At 35.2% G+C, this 18,177-nt stretch overlaps 1 protein-coding gene across 2 annotated transcripts in view; it reads right to left on the reverse strand.

The window, feature by feature from the left end:
- EFR3A (EFR3 homolog A) overlaps positions 1-18,177 on the reverse strand; it is a 100,695-nt gene that overhangs the window by 38,275 nt on the left and 44,243 nt on the right. For both annotated transcript variants that reach the window (XM_003792874.2, XM_023514960.1), the window contains exons 6-9: positions 14,999-15,148; positions 13,176-13,313; positions 8,997-9,075; positions 5,138-5,273 (exon numbers count right to left, since the gene is read on the reverse strand). In XM_003792874.2, coding sequence (XP_003792922.1) covers positions 5,138-5,273; positions 8,997-9,075; positions 13,176-13,313; positions 14,999-15,148 — 503 coding nt within the window. The remainder of the gene's footprint in view (positions 1-5,137; positions 5,274-8,996; positions 9,076-13,175; positions 13,314-14,998; positions 15,149-18,177) is intronic.

The raw sequence follows: 18,177 nt of genomic DNA on the forward strand, positions 1-18,177 counted from the left end.
AGTGTTGTCTTACAAGAGGACTGGCCTGTCTTTACTGGCTACTGAATCACAAGCATCCTAATTATGTTGTCCACCTGGTAGCAGCGGACGTCTGGCTATAATCAAATAAGTCTTGTGAAACTGTAGTGCAGGGTGTCCAACCTTTTGGATTCTCTGGCTATATGAGAAGAAGAGAAATTGTCTTGAGTTGCATATTAAGTACACAAACACTAACAAAAGCTGATGAGCAAAAAAAAGATCTATGCATAATTTTTGTGCTACCTGACACCACAGATAAGCAAAAATGTCCCTGCATAATAATCTTAATTATGCAGCAGCCCTCTCAGAGAGTTTTCTAAAATTGTTGAGCAGTTTGCGATCACTAGTAAAGAAAACATAAATGTACACATCTAGGTAATAAAACATCTTTGGGTTTTTAAAATATTATAAGAGTAAAAGAAGAGTGGGCAACATAAAAGTAGTGAGATATTAGACATTGTATTTGAGAAATTAATGCATCATTATCTAGTTTGATGGAAGTAGTTGAATTCTCAGTGGGTTCTCAAGGTGCTCATCAGATGTTTTGGTTCCAACTTTACTCTTAATGTGCTTCATTCTTGAAAAGAGTTGCTCACAAATGCAGGTGCTGCCAAAGAGCAATGATGTGAATAAGGTGTGAGTGTAAAGTGAGGGATATTTGTTTCTGGGAAGATGGGTCTTATACAAGTCCACTTAAGAGACATAAGCAAATTTTTCTTTACGTTAAATGTCAGATTGTAGCTCTACGCCTTCCATTTCAAAACTAGCATGCAACGTTATCTACAATGGCTGAAAATGAAGTCACAAATGTACCAAAATACTATTTTCCTGGAAATTTTAAAATGTTTTCAAATTCTTCTAACACATTGAAAGGCAAAGCTGCATATTTTTCGCTGTCCACGGACAGTGTCCAGTCAACGCGTCCACATGCAGGTGACTGCCTTAACTGGAGCTTGCCGTCATTCCAGTTTCATTTGTAACATTATATTGATAAGTTGGTTTCTGCCTTGAACAAGTATGTTTAGCTCATTTAAATGAGCAGTTAAATGCACTAAAAATGCTCAATCAGTTTTCATCATCAAGTTCTGACACAAATTTGGGTTTTGATACCAAAAATGATTGGTTAACATGTTGCAAATCAAATCTTTTCAACATTTGGCCTCAACTTAGACATCTTTCTTCTGACAAGTACATGACGTTGCCAGTCAGTATTAATTCTTTTAAGGAATTCCTGGAATTGGCAATGATTCAGTCCCATAGCTCTTATGAAATTCATAGTCTAATAAAAATGGGAAGTTTAGCCATATTCGTAGCCTCAGTGCTGTCATTCATGGCAAGGCATAAAACATCTGCATGATGTTACCCATTTTTAAAGCTTTTGCGCAATGATACTACATCAAACATGCATTTGGGCTGCATCATCTATTAATCTGACAAGTTCCTCTCTTTAACCTACCAGTACCAGGGAACCATTAGTAACTATACCATGTATGTTGACAATGGACGAAGAAAATTGCTTTAACATATTTTTTTACTGCTTCACATAGATCTCTTGATTTACTTGTACTTTTCATGGCACGAAAGAAGCCATTTTTTTAGTGACATTATATTCTCATCAATACTTCTAATAAAAATGGCAAGTTTAGCTGTATTTGTAGCCTCAGTGCTGTCATTCTTAGCAAGGCATAAAATTTTAGGTGGGCAACTTTACAAACTTCTTTTGGTAGATTTCCCAAGGCATTCAATTGCCTGGCTATAATCTGGTGAGACAAACTGATTTTAGAAACAGCCCCCTTTTCTTCAGGGCAAATAATATTTCTGATGCTTTCCATACTTGCTCAACTAACCTTCCATCAGTCAGTAGTTTTGATTTTTTCTCCTATTAAATACGGTATCACATAACTGGATACTACAACAGAATCCATCTGAGTTGTAACTTTGTTTTTTAATTTGGGGATAACAGGAGGGTACATTATTTGCAGGTAAGGTCCAGAGTCTGAATCATAGCTGAGTCCTTCGCCCAGGAAGTGTATGCCATGTACCCCTACATTGTACTCGACAGGTGGGAATTTAGAGCCCCACCACCACTGAGTTGTAACTTTTTAAAAAACTTCTGTTGAGCAGATCATTCACTTCTGCTATTCCTATTTCATCCTTAGAACACAATCCCTCGAATGCATTGGATTTGGCAGCATGTTTTGCACATAACGCCTTTTCAAATTACAGACTTTGAAAACCTGCACAAATTCCCAAATAAAGCAGAGTGCCTTACTATTTGCCTCAATAAAAAAGTAGTCATCTGTCTACTTTTCAATGAACAGTCTTCCTTCACACATAATTTTTCTTTTGTAGAGTTCTGCTTTCTTTTGAGATGTAAAAGCCATACTGGGATTAAAAAATAATGCCTTTTTTTTTTTTTTTTTTTTTGAGACAGAGCCTCAAGCTGTCCCCCTGGGTAGAGTGCCATGGCATTACAGCTCACAGCAACCTCCAACTCCTGGGCTCAAGCGAGTCTCCTGCCTCCGCCTCCCAAGTAGCTGGGACCACAGGCACCCGCCACAACGCCCGGCTATTTTTTGGTTGCAGCCGTCATTGTTGTTTTGGCGGGTCCGGGCTGGGGATTCGAACCCGCCACCTTAGGTGTATGTGGCTGGCGCCTTAGCCGGTTGAGCTATAGGCGCCGAGCCAATAATGCCTTTTTTTAATAGTAAAACCATATTTACTTTTATTATGTAAAAGTCAGTTGACAGGAAAACAGAAAGCAACCTTTGGGCCCTTTCAGATCTCAGCTGCCAATATGACAGGTGACATATGAGGCACTGCCAAGGTGTAGAAATGCCCTTAATACTCAAGTAAGAATGCTCACCTGACTTCTACATGGCATTAAATGCCTATTGTTGCAACGGTAGGTTCCAACACTATTGAGAATGGCTACCTGGCCAAGCTACCACAAGCACATATGATGTCTGGTGATGTCGATTCAACTGTGCTTAGCAGATAACACACTGAAAGCTGCCATAAACCTGCAGCCACCCATCTGGGCAAACATGTGTATGTTCAGTTACCTGACCCTGCACCACAACACTGTCATCTATGAAGTTCAAGCTTGAGAACTATGCAACTGAATTCTACCAAAAAAAAAAGTTTTACACACAAAAAATCTCATAATGATTTAAGTAAGTTTGTGACTTTGCATTGGGCTGCCTTCGTATCCTGGGTGCATATGGCCCACGGGCACGGGCTGGACCCTCCTGCAGTGTAGCGGGTAATATCAGTGTTGGAACACTGGCACCAGTTAGGCACCACTAACTTTTTTTGATAAATATTCACTTTGTGAGTGTGTTTCAGGACTTCATCTTTATCCACAGTGCTGGATACTTGGATTCAAAAAGAATTCATTTTCATTACAATGAACAATAGAAATGGTTCACCTTTATGTTGTGACAGCAAAGAAGAGCAAAGCTGCAAGATGTCCGGCACTCATTTAATTCATGCGGAACCCAACGTGTTTCAAATGGTCCAATATTGTTTGGAATAGTAATGCTGAACCCTGCTGCCAGTTCACACACAGGATGAGATGGATTCACTTCCACTACCGCTTTCAGGTCGTCATTATCTACCCTGCCCTCAGGTAGCCCACACGGCTCATGTTCAAGACTAAAATCACCAGACGGGACTTTTCAAACCATCAATGTACTGTGCGCATCCTTCCCAAACACTTGGCTCATATTTTGAGCTGTCTGTGCTGCAGTGGTTCCAAAATGGAACTCATATTCAAAAATAACTTGAAGTTTTCACTTATCCATAGCTTTAAAAAAAAATGCTCCAATAAAAAAACTAAAAGATAATAAGCCAAAACATGTTTTTGAAAGAAAGAGGATGTACCTTCACAATGAAAAAAAAAGAAATGTCAGAGTGAAATGTCAAAGCTATCAGCTATCAATCTTAGTACTTAAGGAAATGGAACATTTCACACTAAATAACCTAATAGAATATAGTCATACCAGTGGATTCAACCAAATGCAGACCAAAAATATTTGTGGGGAAAAAGAACAATACAAATGTTTTAAAAACCCATCATATAACCACTATTTACAAAGCTTTTACATTGTATTAGGTATTATAAATAATCCAGATAACTTAGGTATATGATAGAATATGCATAGGTTATATGCAAATTACTAGAGCATTTTATGTAAGGAACTTGAGTGTTGCTGGAGTCTGGTAGCCACAGAGGTCATGGACCCACCCCCTGCAGGTATCAAGGGATGACTATTTCATTAGCTGACATAGTTTCAATTTGATTCTGAAGCAAAGAAATTACATCCAGATTCAACCCCTACCATGTATATTTCCATTATGGACCATTTCTTTCTTCTAACCACATGTAAGGTGAAATATTATGATCTGTAAACTGCCCCTTCTCCTTGTTACCCCTGCCATCAGTCAGCTGTCAAATTCAACTGACTTTACCTACTGCGGCTACCCAAGGGCAAGTTCCTTCCCATATGCCGAGAACAGAGACAGCAAATTGTGATTTCTCATGTGCCCTACATTTTGCTGCCAGACGAATTGTCCTATAACATATCTCACAAAAAGATTATTAAAAATTGCCAAATCAGTCAACAGTAGAGCATGTCCACAATTCAGCTGCATCTTAACTTTAAAGGCAAATTTCACTCTCCTAACTTCTCAACTGATACATTCTAACCAAAATGGGCCATACAGTACTCGTTCCTGCTGACCATTCTGAGCCCTAGGGTCCTTATATGTCATCAAGGTGCGCTGCGTATCGAGGCACTAGGTGGAGCTGTCTAACTGAAAGTAAACTACCAGTTTCTTCTATCTATAATTCTTCCAATGTTTGATACATAATTGATACTCAAAACCCTTTATTAGAAGAAAGGAGCAGAAGGAGGAATTGAGTTGTAGGAAAATGCTTCACTATGCACTAAAGAAGCCTGACAATAATCACATAAATGCAAACATTAAGAGAAATTATTGCACAATTGAAACCATGTAGAAATACTCTGAAAGGAGTTTTTCAGACACTGCTATGCTGAAAACACTTTGAAATAGATTGAAACATTACTTCTTTTTATTTTTTTCTTGCACTCACCTATGGAACCTTTAGCAGCAATGGCGACAGCCTCTAACAGAACCTGAATAATACCGGCTCGAACCCGAGGAGAATCTTTTTTACGAGCATCAAGGTGTCCTAGAATCTCCTGGATCACATGGTGAGAATACTGAGCCTAACGGAAACAAAACAGTACAGAGATGTATGGACGAGTGATGAGATTAAAATCCACATGACCTTTAATGTCCAGTCACAGGGGACCAGTGCTCAGGTCCAGTCACAGGGGACCGGTACTCGGGTCACAAGACACTACGTAAGTACTGAAAACCCTTCCTCTGAAGAATAAACAAGGATACCAGGAACTATTTATAGAACTATGAGTGGGGGAAAAAAAGCAAACCACAAAATACTATCTTCAATAAAATTCAGTCTAATTTTTAAATGTATAATTAATTACATGTAACTAAGTATTAACAATAGTCGCCTCCAAGAAAGGAATTTTTATTTACTTTATACATTTTTGTATTTTACAAACAACGCCCATACCCTCTCATAATTTGGTAACAAAATTTTATTAAAAAAAAACAGATTAAATTATGACATCTGCAGTAATTTCTTCCTTATCCAAAGTAGGTAAATACTATTTTTTTATGGACAGCTAACAATGCTAAACAGACAAAACTCTCATCTAAGCAAGAAACGCTATCTAAAGGAAAATCTTATCAATGTGTCCCTGACAAAACATAAATCAAGAAGATATCAGAAGATTCGGAATTTACAAAGGCAACTTATCAATAAAAAAATCTTCATCACAGTGAAAGCTATTGTGACCTAAAACAGACAAACGAGAAAAGCATAGCCAGAAAATATTTAACTCCAGGGAATAGATTTTCTTTATTTTAAACAGAGTAACAGGGTTTTATTTTTTAAAGCCACGCCTGTACCCATGACTCATGAATGTCTCCTGCTCTGCACCAACTTGTGACAGGGAAGCACAGTGGCCCAGGATCTCCGTCTGTGCTGGCTCCAGCGAGGCCCCACTGTCCTGTTTGCAGGCCAGCTGTTTCCCTCCTTTGGAATGGGTGGTTTGACAGTAAGAAGCTGTGTCCTACACACAATGGCTACTCTGCCCCAAAGCAAAACACTTCCCCTCCATCTCTATCAACCTCACAGATTTCACTTCTAGGTTATGTCTAGCACTTCTGTCATAACATATCTACTTTTATAACAACTCAAGGTAAAAACTAAATTTATATTTTCATTTTTTACTTTATTTAAAGCTTTGTTAAAATAAAAGAATATTAGACAGGCAAACAGACTCACACCCTAAAGTTGAACTTCCTGCCTAGGAAGCATGCTTTTCCTATGTGAACATTATCCAATTATTTGAGTATGCTTTATAAATAAGGTAGCCATTTGATTTATGGTCTAAACCAGGACACTTAAGATAGCAAATGAGGAGTAATTACATAGAAAGTATTGCTATCCTAAGCAAACCAGGGCACGTATTCACTGTACCAATAAGGAACAATTCAAAATAGTATTATATATAAAATGAGAATACAGGGTCATAGGAATAAAACTGCAAAGATGTTACTCTTTATACTGAACGCAGAAGTCAGGTTCACTGAGGTTTTATTTACCTATTATAAAATTCACCCTTACACTAAAGTTTAAGAAGGAAATGTTAATGGATGAAAAGCTTTAAAAAGCAACAGAATATAGTGGTATGTAAGCCTTGAAGTCAAATTACCCAAGTTCAAATTCTGGCTCTACCATTTGTAGCTAAAATAGCTCACAGTCTAAGACAGAGTTACTTCATCTCTCTGTACTAGTTTCCCTCATCTACAATACTTAGACAATAACTAGTTATTTTAAAGGATTATTATAGCAATTAAATGCATTAATTTGCACAAAGCACCAAAATTGTAAAAATTATATGAAAAGTGCTTGATAAATATGAGTTATTATTACTACTATTCAACTGGTGACTCCTGGGCTAATACATGACTACAGCAATAAACATAACAACAATGACAACAAAAGGCATTTTGTTCAGACGTAATCAGATGCAGGCCCTCTTTTAAGCACTTTATGTGGATTATATGCATAGCCAGTTCTAGGAGGTGGGTTCAACTCAATTGCTTTGTGCCCTTCCCAGTGCAAATAAGGCAGGTTTTAGTAACTTGCCTAAGGCTATGCAAAAACTCTAAGGAACACCAGAAAAGTGACTCCTAGTCTGATCTCAGAGCACAGCTGTTAACTATATGTCATTACCTTCAACAAATACATTTTGCACAAAGATAAGCTTTAAAAATATTTTCCCTTCACCACAAATGCCCTAGCGTATTTGAAACTGTGTGTGTGTGTGTGTGTGTGTGTGTGCGCGCGCATCCTATGGATATAGCTCTTCAATGGGGCTAGTTTATTTTATGGAAAGGGGTTGAAATATTACCTAAAAGTGATACTTATGCCAATTTTATAGTTAAGTGGCAATTAAAACAATCAAATCTCTTGTAAGTTTTAACTGTACCAGGACAATATTATTAAACAGAAATTCCTGTTCTGGTGTGTACTACCATTTAATTCTTAATTTATAGACTTCCTAAAATATATATTATACTTAAAGACATTTCTTAAGCAATAAGCTGTGGACCTGAAATAGTTTTGAGATCATTTATTCAACAAGTATTTACTGATTCCTAAGTTTTTCTACTTTGTAATTAACTTTATTAATTTACTCCTTACAAAGAATAATTTCATCTAGTAACTAAATCTGAATGAAGGAGGAACAGGAGACGGGGAAAGACCAGCGCAGCATTAGGTATGTGCGTAGATTGCCAGATCCACTTCTCACTAAATTAAAATCAAACTTTAAAATATTGTTCTTCCATATCCAAACCAGCTTTGTAACTATTCTTTATTGAAGACCTACTTTATGCTAGGCATATAATAGTAACCTTAAATTAGTGGTTAAAATAGACCACAAGTTCTGGAATAAAATGGTAAGAATCTGAATTCTGACTTCACTTTCTATCCATTATTTCCTTGACTAAGTTATCTCACTTCTCAAAAGGTCAGTTTTCTGACCTGGAAATAATCTACTTCACAGGATAAGGAGGACTAAATGACAGAGAACATTTAAAGTTTTTAGCATAGTCATGGGTCACAGCCAGTACCTGACAAATGGCAGCTTCTATTTAAATATATAAACCACTTCATGCATGCATTAAAATTTTCTCTTCAGAGATGAAGAAACTGAAACTCAGACTGAATGATTTTCCCAAGTTCATTCAATCAGTAAATAGCACATCCAGGATACATATCCTGGTATGACCTATACTGGAATCTGTGCTACTAACAAACTGCCTCTTCTCCAAAAGTAATGATGTCTTTTTAAGGCATTAAAAATATAAATGGTGTAAAAAAAGATGTGACAGTCCTCTTGCATTAAGAACTAACTGGGTCTCTTCACACTGCACGAGAAACCAAGGTGGTCCTCTCCAGTAGGTAAGTGTTTCATCATAAGGTTCTATAACAACTAAAGGCCTTAATACCTCATAGTAAATATTTAATAAGTGTTTGCTGTAATTATCAGCTATATTCTGCCATAGTAAATGTGAATTCCAGTGCCAGTTCCTCAGTTAAATATAAATGCATAACACACACATTGAATAAATGTGTAATAAAGAGGACTACCATAAAATTATTTAGTTCCTTTTATTAGTTATCTTTTAATCTTAGCAAATAGGAAAGTGGTAAATGAAGATGAATGAGACAAAATAGTTAAATTAAGAACATGTTTTATATCCTACAGTTTCTATATCTGTTTGATGATGTGCTTATCTATATTGAACCAAAATTATTTATATGAATATGATAGTTAACCAAATCTTACCTGAATGGAATACATTATAATTTTAAAGCAGTGAACTGCAAATTCATTGGGATCCCACAGTTTGTGATGATCTAAATGCCTGCAAATAACAATTAAAAATTACTTCAAGAATTCCCTACTTTTCTTATACTTCCTTCTTCTAGAACCCTCAGCAGTAGGAAAAACTTAACAGTCAGAATCTTATCTAAAAGAAAACCAGGGCTTTAATTTCCAGAAATAAGAAACATATTTTTCCCAACTGCCAAACTCTGTCATAAGACAACAATAAAACACCAGCCTCCAGTCATCTCTTGTCCATTTGGGGCATTGGTTCCACGAGCCCCAAGCTCCCCTGCCCAGCCCCCAAGTACACCAAAATCTGAACATGCTTAAGTCCACGAATCAGTGAAAAGTTAGCATCCTAACTTCTAGGAACTACTGTCCTAAATTATATATACAATTTATTACTCATAGTATCTTTCCAAGGAGATTGAGTGCTTTATATCAAGAGAACACTGAGGCACAAAGAAGAAAAAACAGCCACAAACTCAATTGACTGAGATGTTCAAGTTAAAACAAACTTAACCTAAGTACCTTTCTTTTCATATCCTGAGGACACCCAAGCATAAGTGCTTTTTTAACAAATTGATCACAACATATACTTCGTTTGAATAAAAATTATTTCAATTCCATAATACATATTCTATAGGAGGATCTAAGCACAGTAGGACTAAGGGGTCAAAAGAGATCTTAAAATTTCCCCTTATGGGTAACAGCTGCCCATTCCTGTAATCCCAGCACGCTGGGTGACCAAGCTGGGAGGATGACTTGAGCTTAGGAGTTTGGGACCAGCCTGAGCAAGAATGAGACACAATCTGTACTAAAAATAAGTAGAAAAAAATTAGCCAGGCATGGTAGCATGTGCCTTTGCTACTCAGGAGGCTGAGGCAGGAGGCTCACTTGAGCCCCAGAGTTAGAGGTTACTGTGAGCTATCATGACACCACTGTACTAGCTGGGGTGACAGAGAGAGACACACCATCTCAGGAAATATAAAAATTCTTATTCTTTTGGCTGCAACAATAATTTCTCTAAGACTTTTGAGGGAAAAAGAAAACTCTTATTCCTAATACATATAAAAATCATGAAGATAGCATATAATGGTATATAAAATTTCCAGTCATTTGTAAAATCAAATATTAGACTTCAAGGAAACTTCCAGTGTCTTACTTCAGACTAATTCCTGACAACCGATGGTCAAATATATGAGTTTATTCTGCTCTACCAACTTTTGTGGAAAACTTCAGAATCATGAAGGGCTTTCACCTTTTATCACACCTTTTGACATCTGACATCTGTATGTCTAGTGTTATTTCCAAATGGCAAAGTTTAATTTCAACAGGATTTTTAGATGTTGAGGAATAACTCAGAGCCAAAAATTTTCTAGTGAAATCTTCAGAGGTGTGGAATCAATCAATGTAAAGAACTTGTAAAAATTGAGTGATTACTTGCCTTACAGGCATATGAAAAAGAACGTAATGTGAACAGCACTGATATACTATTATAATAACCTATAAAGTATTTTTATTATTATATTGCCCTCTGTATAATGATATAGAAAGTAACTTTTTCTTTTATTCAAAGTAAAGATGGTAACTATGTGGCATATTTTTTAAAAATTCTGTACCTCATAGAAGTCTTTTGGTTTTAGTAAGGATTGGCTTCAAAACAAAAGTGCTTCACTTCTAGTTAATGGATGACTATAGAAAGTGGCTTGTAAAATGAAAAACTCCCCTGGAAACTTTATTTGTAAAGAATGCTTTAGTTCAACATTGAAGTAGGTTTTTATTTCAACTGTTACTTGATCTAGTAAAGAAAATAAATAATTCAACAAATTTTGAATGCCACATTTTTAATCAACAGTGAAAACAAAATATACATTTTTCAGTACCTAAGGATACTATACAAACAAGTATTAATGTTTTTTCCAAAGAAAGGTAAATAGGAAAAGGTGCAGGTTTAAACTAAATTAAGAGAGAATTAGGTGGAAAAGAATTTTAAGACCTCCTGAAGTAAAAGAGGTTGTAAAACTCTCTGAAATTAAAATGAACTGCTACTCTTCTAGAATGTTCCCCATTCACTCTGCTCTTAAGAGACAAAAAACTAAACTTTACTTACCTCTTTAGGCATGCTGCCAATTCCTTACAGTTCTTAAACTTTCTTGCCAAGTATTTTATTATAATAATAATTCTAATACTGACCCCAACTCTACTACATTCTATATAGCTCTACCTGATTAACTATATCAAAGGGCAATTCTTGGCATTTCATACCTTTGAGCTAAGATGTACACTATTTGCCTACAGTCTTAAATACAAAATTTTAAGATCTCTACAGTATAGCCTAAACTTTTATCCTCTTATTTCATACTAATACTTTAACTGTAAGCAGCACTATAGCCAATGCTATTGTCTGTGCTCACTGTTAATTAAAAATGTGATAGCCAAAATTTCTTTTGAATCATTTATTTTCCTTACTAGATCAAGTAACAAATGAAATTTAAAATCTACTTCAATGTGGAACTAATGTATTATTTACAAATAAAATTTCCAAAGCAGTTTTTGATACCTACCCTCCTTAATGTATCTCAAAGGATACCACCCCTATATTCTCAAATTAGACATGAATTCTTTGTTTTGAACTGCTAAAGCATTTTTTGGCTTTTTGTCATAATCCATATTATAATTATCATGCATGTTAATCACCTACCAAGTCTGTTACTCATGCACACATTCCCAAAGTGCTCAGTACCTTATCTGTAGAGGCCATTTGATATTTAATTAACAATAAATTTATAGTTAAGTAATATTTAATTAACATTTAATTAAATTAATGAAGGCATGATCAGGATCAGTTCTTTAAGTTCTCTGTAGAAAAGAATACAGACCACGTCAAGTCACTCAACTCAAGTACAGTTTATTTAGTAACTTCTTTCCTCTACATTAGCTCTCTCGATTTATAACGTCTTATAGCGTATCTCTCAGAGTGTTAATATAAAAACTGAAATTCAGATGTTAATTAAGCATGTCTGATAGTACAAATAAATCTGCATTTAGTATATCTGACATAATTCTGATTTTTCTTTAGTAGAGTCTCAAAAGAGTCTCAATATTTTGAGGGAGGGCATTACAAATTCCTTATGAAAATCTAATGATTTTCTGATTTTTAATATAATTTTGTGGTTTGTAGATTCTGTAACTAAAGCTCAATTTTGAACCCCAGGCCACGAATCCTCAATGTTACAGTTAGAATATTTTATATGTCCTATACAGTATTATTAAAATCAGAATGATAAAAGGACAAAGTGAATTTTAATAAGAAAAAAGACTACCAAAAATCTCCATCAGTGTTGTTTAACCTTTTTCATCTTCACAGCACACTTGAACCTACAGTTAAACTTACACAGCACACTTCAATTATTTTGATCATAAAAGAGTAAATATATATACACACACACACACATAAACGTACACACTTACTGTGCTTTAAATTTCTTTTGAAAATAATTTAATTAATGATCTTTAAAAACTTTCACAGCACACCTAAGATCCTCTCAGGGCACACCAGAGTCTCTCAGCAGCCAGCTGAAAACCACTGGTCTCTGCGGAGAAACTCAGAGCTCATAAATGAATTTGTCTGATGAAGTGCATATAAGTACCAATAAGATATATAATATTCTTGCTCTGATCAGTCACTAGGTACAAGACGACATTTACTCAGAGAAGTGACTGTGATCTAACACAGTCCAGTCATGGCAAAACAGACAGCCAAGAAACAGGAGCCAGGGAATGGAAAGAACAGATCACAGTAGTAAAAAAATACACATGATAGCTGGCCTCTGGTTAATATTCCACTGCACATATGCATTTCCAGTCTGTAAGCAGATATTCAAGATAAATGTTGCACAATAAGTGTTCATTATTAAGGACATTATTACACTTTGTTTTAATTTAAAGGAAAAAAATAACTTTAACCAGTGCTTAACATATGATGCCTGATTCAACTGTGTACTCATTTCACAAGGCTATACTGCTTCCATTAGTAACTCGCACAAGTGAAAAACTATTTGTCCTCTGTAAGTAAATGAGCACAGAATTTATATAGCAAAGTCACAAGTCACCAGGAAAACACCACCAACTTACGCAAAAACTGGCCTAACAGCATTATTCATATTCCCAAAAGTAGCTCGACCCAGAAGTTCCCTGAAACAGTTCTCAGCCAGCACAGCAGGGTTTTCTTCTTTGTCAGCAGCAGAAGGAGAAGAGGGAGGGCCTAAGCGACTGAAAGACAGACAAGTAAGGAAAACTGACGTCAGGATTTCAGTATTAGTTCTGAAGAATATACCCTACTTCTCAGAAATGTTAAAGCGACACTTTTTAATCCCCAAATAACTTTAAAGCTTGATTCTAACTTCATAAATGTGCACCTCCACCAAAGCTAATCACATAATCTTTCAAACAGAACTAAATTCAGCTGTGCAAGTTGTCTCCAGCTAGTAGAACATCTCTTACAGAAGATACCAGCTTGCTATTTGTTTACTTTCACATAATTTCTCCCCATTTACAGCAAAATCTTAGTAAGAATGCAGTGCCTAGAGACCTCTTTAGGTATACTCAGTTTAACTACAAGAGGGCAAAAATAAAATAAGATAGAAAACTATGACCCAGACTGTAAATACAAAATACATTTGAAAAGCTAACTCCAATGCTTACATGTGTGGATGTCTTCCGTACACAGTATCTGTCGGCTCACATCTTGAAATATTAGTTTTGGCTAATGTATGCATGTTCAATAATAATTAAAAATAGCATATCTATGGAACTGAGATTACACTGTGAGAAAATACAACTTCTTAAGATTTGACAATAAATGATCTACTTCCTATATTTTACTTATGTGGACTCGGGACCATAAGAGCCATAACTATGTGAAAAAAATGGGTTTCCAGCTAGCTAGAAATCTTTTAAATAGTAAATATTTTAGATAGGGAAACTTCCACCTCAGCTACAGTGCCAAAAATAGAAAAAATATTAACAGTGCTAAAATATTTCACACTTTAGAAAAGGTTTCTGAAGCTGCAGATAGTTACGTCGTCTAAGTAATTCAGCATGAATCCTTTCTGCAATTACTGTAAATTTAAATGAACAGGTAAGTGCTACCACAGAATTATAAACATCTCATTTCTATATCACTTTTATTTTAATATTGTACAGGTGACCATGAAAATTATAAATAAAATGTAAACTTTATAGCCAGAATTGAATCCCTCTTAAATTTAACTTTTCAAACTGCAAAAAAAACAGGAAGTCAGGATAATAAGCCAAATTGGAAAATACTACTTCTGAAGCTTAATCACACATTATCTCTGTGTATAGCAACAGAGACGGGGGTGAGTAGAAGTATGTTCCTGGCACTTGAAAAAAATAACAGAGTATTCTCAGTGTAACTGAGGGGGAGGGAAAAAGAAAATCAGCATATGTTCAAAAACAATACTGTATCCCAAATATCTTAGAAGAACAAATCAGAAATAAAGTAGCTAATCTTTTTGTTGAAAAATAAAATACAATGGATAGTTACTATTATTATTATTATTACTATGGTTAGTTCTAATTCCCTGTGAAAAATCATGCTGCATCTCTAAAGAACAATAGAAATTGAGCTATAATTTATATTTCCCAAAGTTGCAAATAATATTAATTAAAATAGCAATCTGAATGTTTAATAATAAACAGCAAATGAAGTATAAACTTATTCTAAAAGAAAATAAAGGCTTAAATGTATAATAATCTATTGTCTATTAATGTTTCACTACAAATAATTTTTCCAGAAATACATATTTTTTTAATCTCACTTAACTTTATATACTATTCACACAATATTAAAGACAAAGCTTTCTTACCCCAGCAAGCACACATACATACATACAAAATTAACACAGCTTCAACCTTAGCAGTGTATTCAATACCTGTCAACTTCTTCTATCTTTTGCATGTTAAACAGGAGGGATGGAACAATTTTATCCATATGCTGAGGTTCCCAAATGGTAGCACGAAGTTCATCATTAACTGTTTTGCGAACCACGCCTTGAATACCCCTGATTCCAGCAATTCGGATTCTATATAAAAAGAAAATAAACTTCTAAAAAATTGTATGTAATGAGTCTGTTTGCCTAGCTAAGAGAATGGATGTTAAGTAAATACTGCTATCTTAACAATTAAATATCTTAAAATAATACACTAGTCTAAGAAAATTTTATTTAAACAAGTCTGTTTGTCTAGCCAGGAGAATGGATGCCAAGTAAACACTGTTATGTTAACAATGAAATATCTTTTACTTGGGAGGCTGAATCAAGAGAATCGCTTAAGCCCAAGAGCTGGAGGTTGCTGTGAGCTGTGGTATCACAGGACTCTACCCAGGGCCACAGTCTGAGACTTTGTCTCAAAAAACAAAAAGAAATATCTTAATATATTAATCTAAGAAATTAAAATCTCAAAAATTTCAGACAGACACAGTGGTATGTTCAAAAGGGGTTATTCTCAGTATCATCTTTTAAAAATCAGTACATAAAGTTTAAAGAATGTAAAATATAGAACTGTCTAATCCATTCATTATTTTTCAACAAAAATTCCAAAGTGTAGGTTTTGTTAAAATGACAACGATAACGCAAAGTACTGTGAACTAGCTTCTCTCTGTTTCTTACCTAGAAGTCTCCAAAGCTGAGTAAAAACAAAATTTCCCTCCTCCTGAACACCCGATTTGCCTTCAGATTCCTTTCTCTGTTCCTCCCGAGAGCCCCTCACCTCCTTAGTTGGCCTAAATGGAAGACTGAGCTGGTTCTTTTAAAGGTATGACAAACAAAATCAAAATGGATGACCTCAGCCAGATACAATACATGTGTCTCTAGATATACATATATTACTATATAATAATGTGATCACAATTTAAAATTTATCAATAAAGTTAGAGAATTCTACCCTATTCTCCCATCCCAATTCACAGCCCTCAACTTCCTGGAGCTCTTCCTCGTTCTTCTTAAAAAAGAAAAAAGAAAATATAAAGGTTTAAGGATGAGAAAATAAGTAACTAGAAAACAGCTTCGAAAAGCTTTAGAAGGATAAAGTCAAGCAAGCTAACTTGGTCGCCCATTTGTCTTAAAAACATCTTTCTTCCGGCCAAAGATGACTTCTGTTTACTTGGCTATTTCCTACTCCCACTAACCCCTACTATTCGCCAATTAGAGGTTTGTTCAACTTACCTAGCATTGTCTTCCCAAAACTGTAAGTTATAGAATCAAAGACATGGAAAAGGGAATAATACTGCTTTATAAACCCCTGAGGAAATATTCAGGCATTCAGGAATAGCAGATGGAGAATGGAAGGTGGCAGTAATATGACACTAAAAGGTGAGGAAAATGAATTGGAAATCAAAAATGTAAGTTCTGCCTGTCAAAACTGTACTTATATATGTTGCCTCCTTTTTACTTTTGAGATAGTCTCACTCTGTTGCACAGGCTAGAGGGCCATGGCATCAGCCTGTCTCACCGCAACTTCAAACTCCTTACCGTCAGGTGCGGGGAGCATGTAGCCAGAGACTAGCATGTAGCTAGACTATTACATGCAAGCTGGGCCTAACGTCAGGCCTAACCAACACACTCTGGCCTTGACCCCTAAAGGAAATTTATAGTTTTCCCACCAGTAAAATAGAACAACTGTCATACCCACAGCATAAACATGTTGTAAAGAATTATATTAGCAATATTATTGCTTAGACAATAACTGGCACACAGTAGGCACTCAATGTTAACTGCTCCTGCTAATGGTGTTAACCATTAAGACAATGATGAAGAAGCCATCGCTGAAGCTTCTTCAGAAGGTAGGACCTTCAGATTTTGATGAATGATTTCACAAGTGGGGACAAGTTCTACAAGACAAATATTTTAAGAAAATCTGACGAGTACCAGCCCCATCTCCTACTGCCCACATGCCTCTGAGTCTATTTGACAGTATTGTGAAAAATCAAAGGGTAGCAAATAAATAAGTTAGAACCTAAAAGAAAATAAAAATACAACCAAAGAAAACCAAAGAGGCTCTTATTTAAGGCAAAGCAGAAAAAAAAAAATCAAACACTCTAAGTTATCAGACCTATAGCATTTTAGTTTATTCATCTGTTTTATGGTGGTTCAAATGAAATGTTAGCATTATGGAATTTTAAGTATCACATTATTGGAGGCCAAGCTTGGTGGCTGATACCTATAGTCTGAACACTTTGGGAAGCCAAGATAGGAGAATCACTTGCAGCCAGGAGTTTGAGAAGAGCCTGAGCAACATAATGAGACTGTCTCTACATAAAATAGAAAATTTAGCTGGGCATGATGGTATGTGCCTGTACTCCCAGCTACTCAGGAGGCTGAGGCAGAAGGATCACTGCAGGCCAGCGGTTTGAGGCTACAGTGAGCTGTGATGATACCATTGCATTCTAGCTTGGGCAACAAAGCAAGACCCTGTTTCAAAAAAGAAAAAAATCATAAAATATCGTAAAGACCAGATTTAGGAAAAATACTATAAGTCTTTTTATTTGTATAAGGCAAATTTCAAGTTTCTTTTTATAAATATTAATGAAAAATAGGTGAAAATATGTTTTCAAAAAAGATTATTTCACTAGGAGGCAATAAATACCTGAAAATAAGATATTTTATGTTAACAAAATTTTCAATTTCTTAAATGTATACTTTCATAAACATTATGGATATCAGAAATACTTTTCAAGTGTTTAGCCTTAACCATAATTTGAGAAATATCTATAATCAGTGTATTAATCCTTAAAATGCATGTTAAAGGAAAGCATACTACATTCTAAATGTTTTCTGGATTTTAAAAGAAAGCAAATATGTTAAAATCTTGGGGAAATTGCCATTTTATTTAACTAATCTTTATTACCTCTTTGCCCCATTAAAAACTTAGTATCAGTCTTCAAAGAAAGAGGACAGTTTCTATAAAACATTTTCTAAATGTCCTTTATAGAAGAAAAAAAGGATTATAGTGGTAACTGGGACAAACAGAAAATTAATTATTATAAGGTAATTATAATACTTTATATTTCATAATAAAGGAATAGTATCAGGACCCTCGATGCGCAATAAGTATA

This window comes from Otolemur garnettii, unplaced genomic scaffold (genome assembly GCF_000181295.1).
Source record: "Otolemur garnettii isolate 467f Iridium unplaced genomic scaffold, OtoGar3 scaffold00062, whole genome shotgun sequence".
Classification (NCBI taxonomy): domain Eukaryota; kingdom Metazoa; phylum Chordata; class Mammalia; order Primates; family Galagidae; genus Otolemur; species Otolemur garnettii.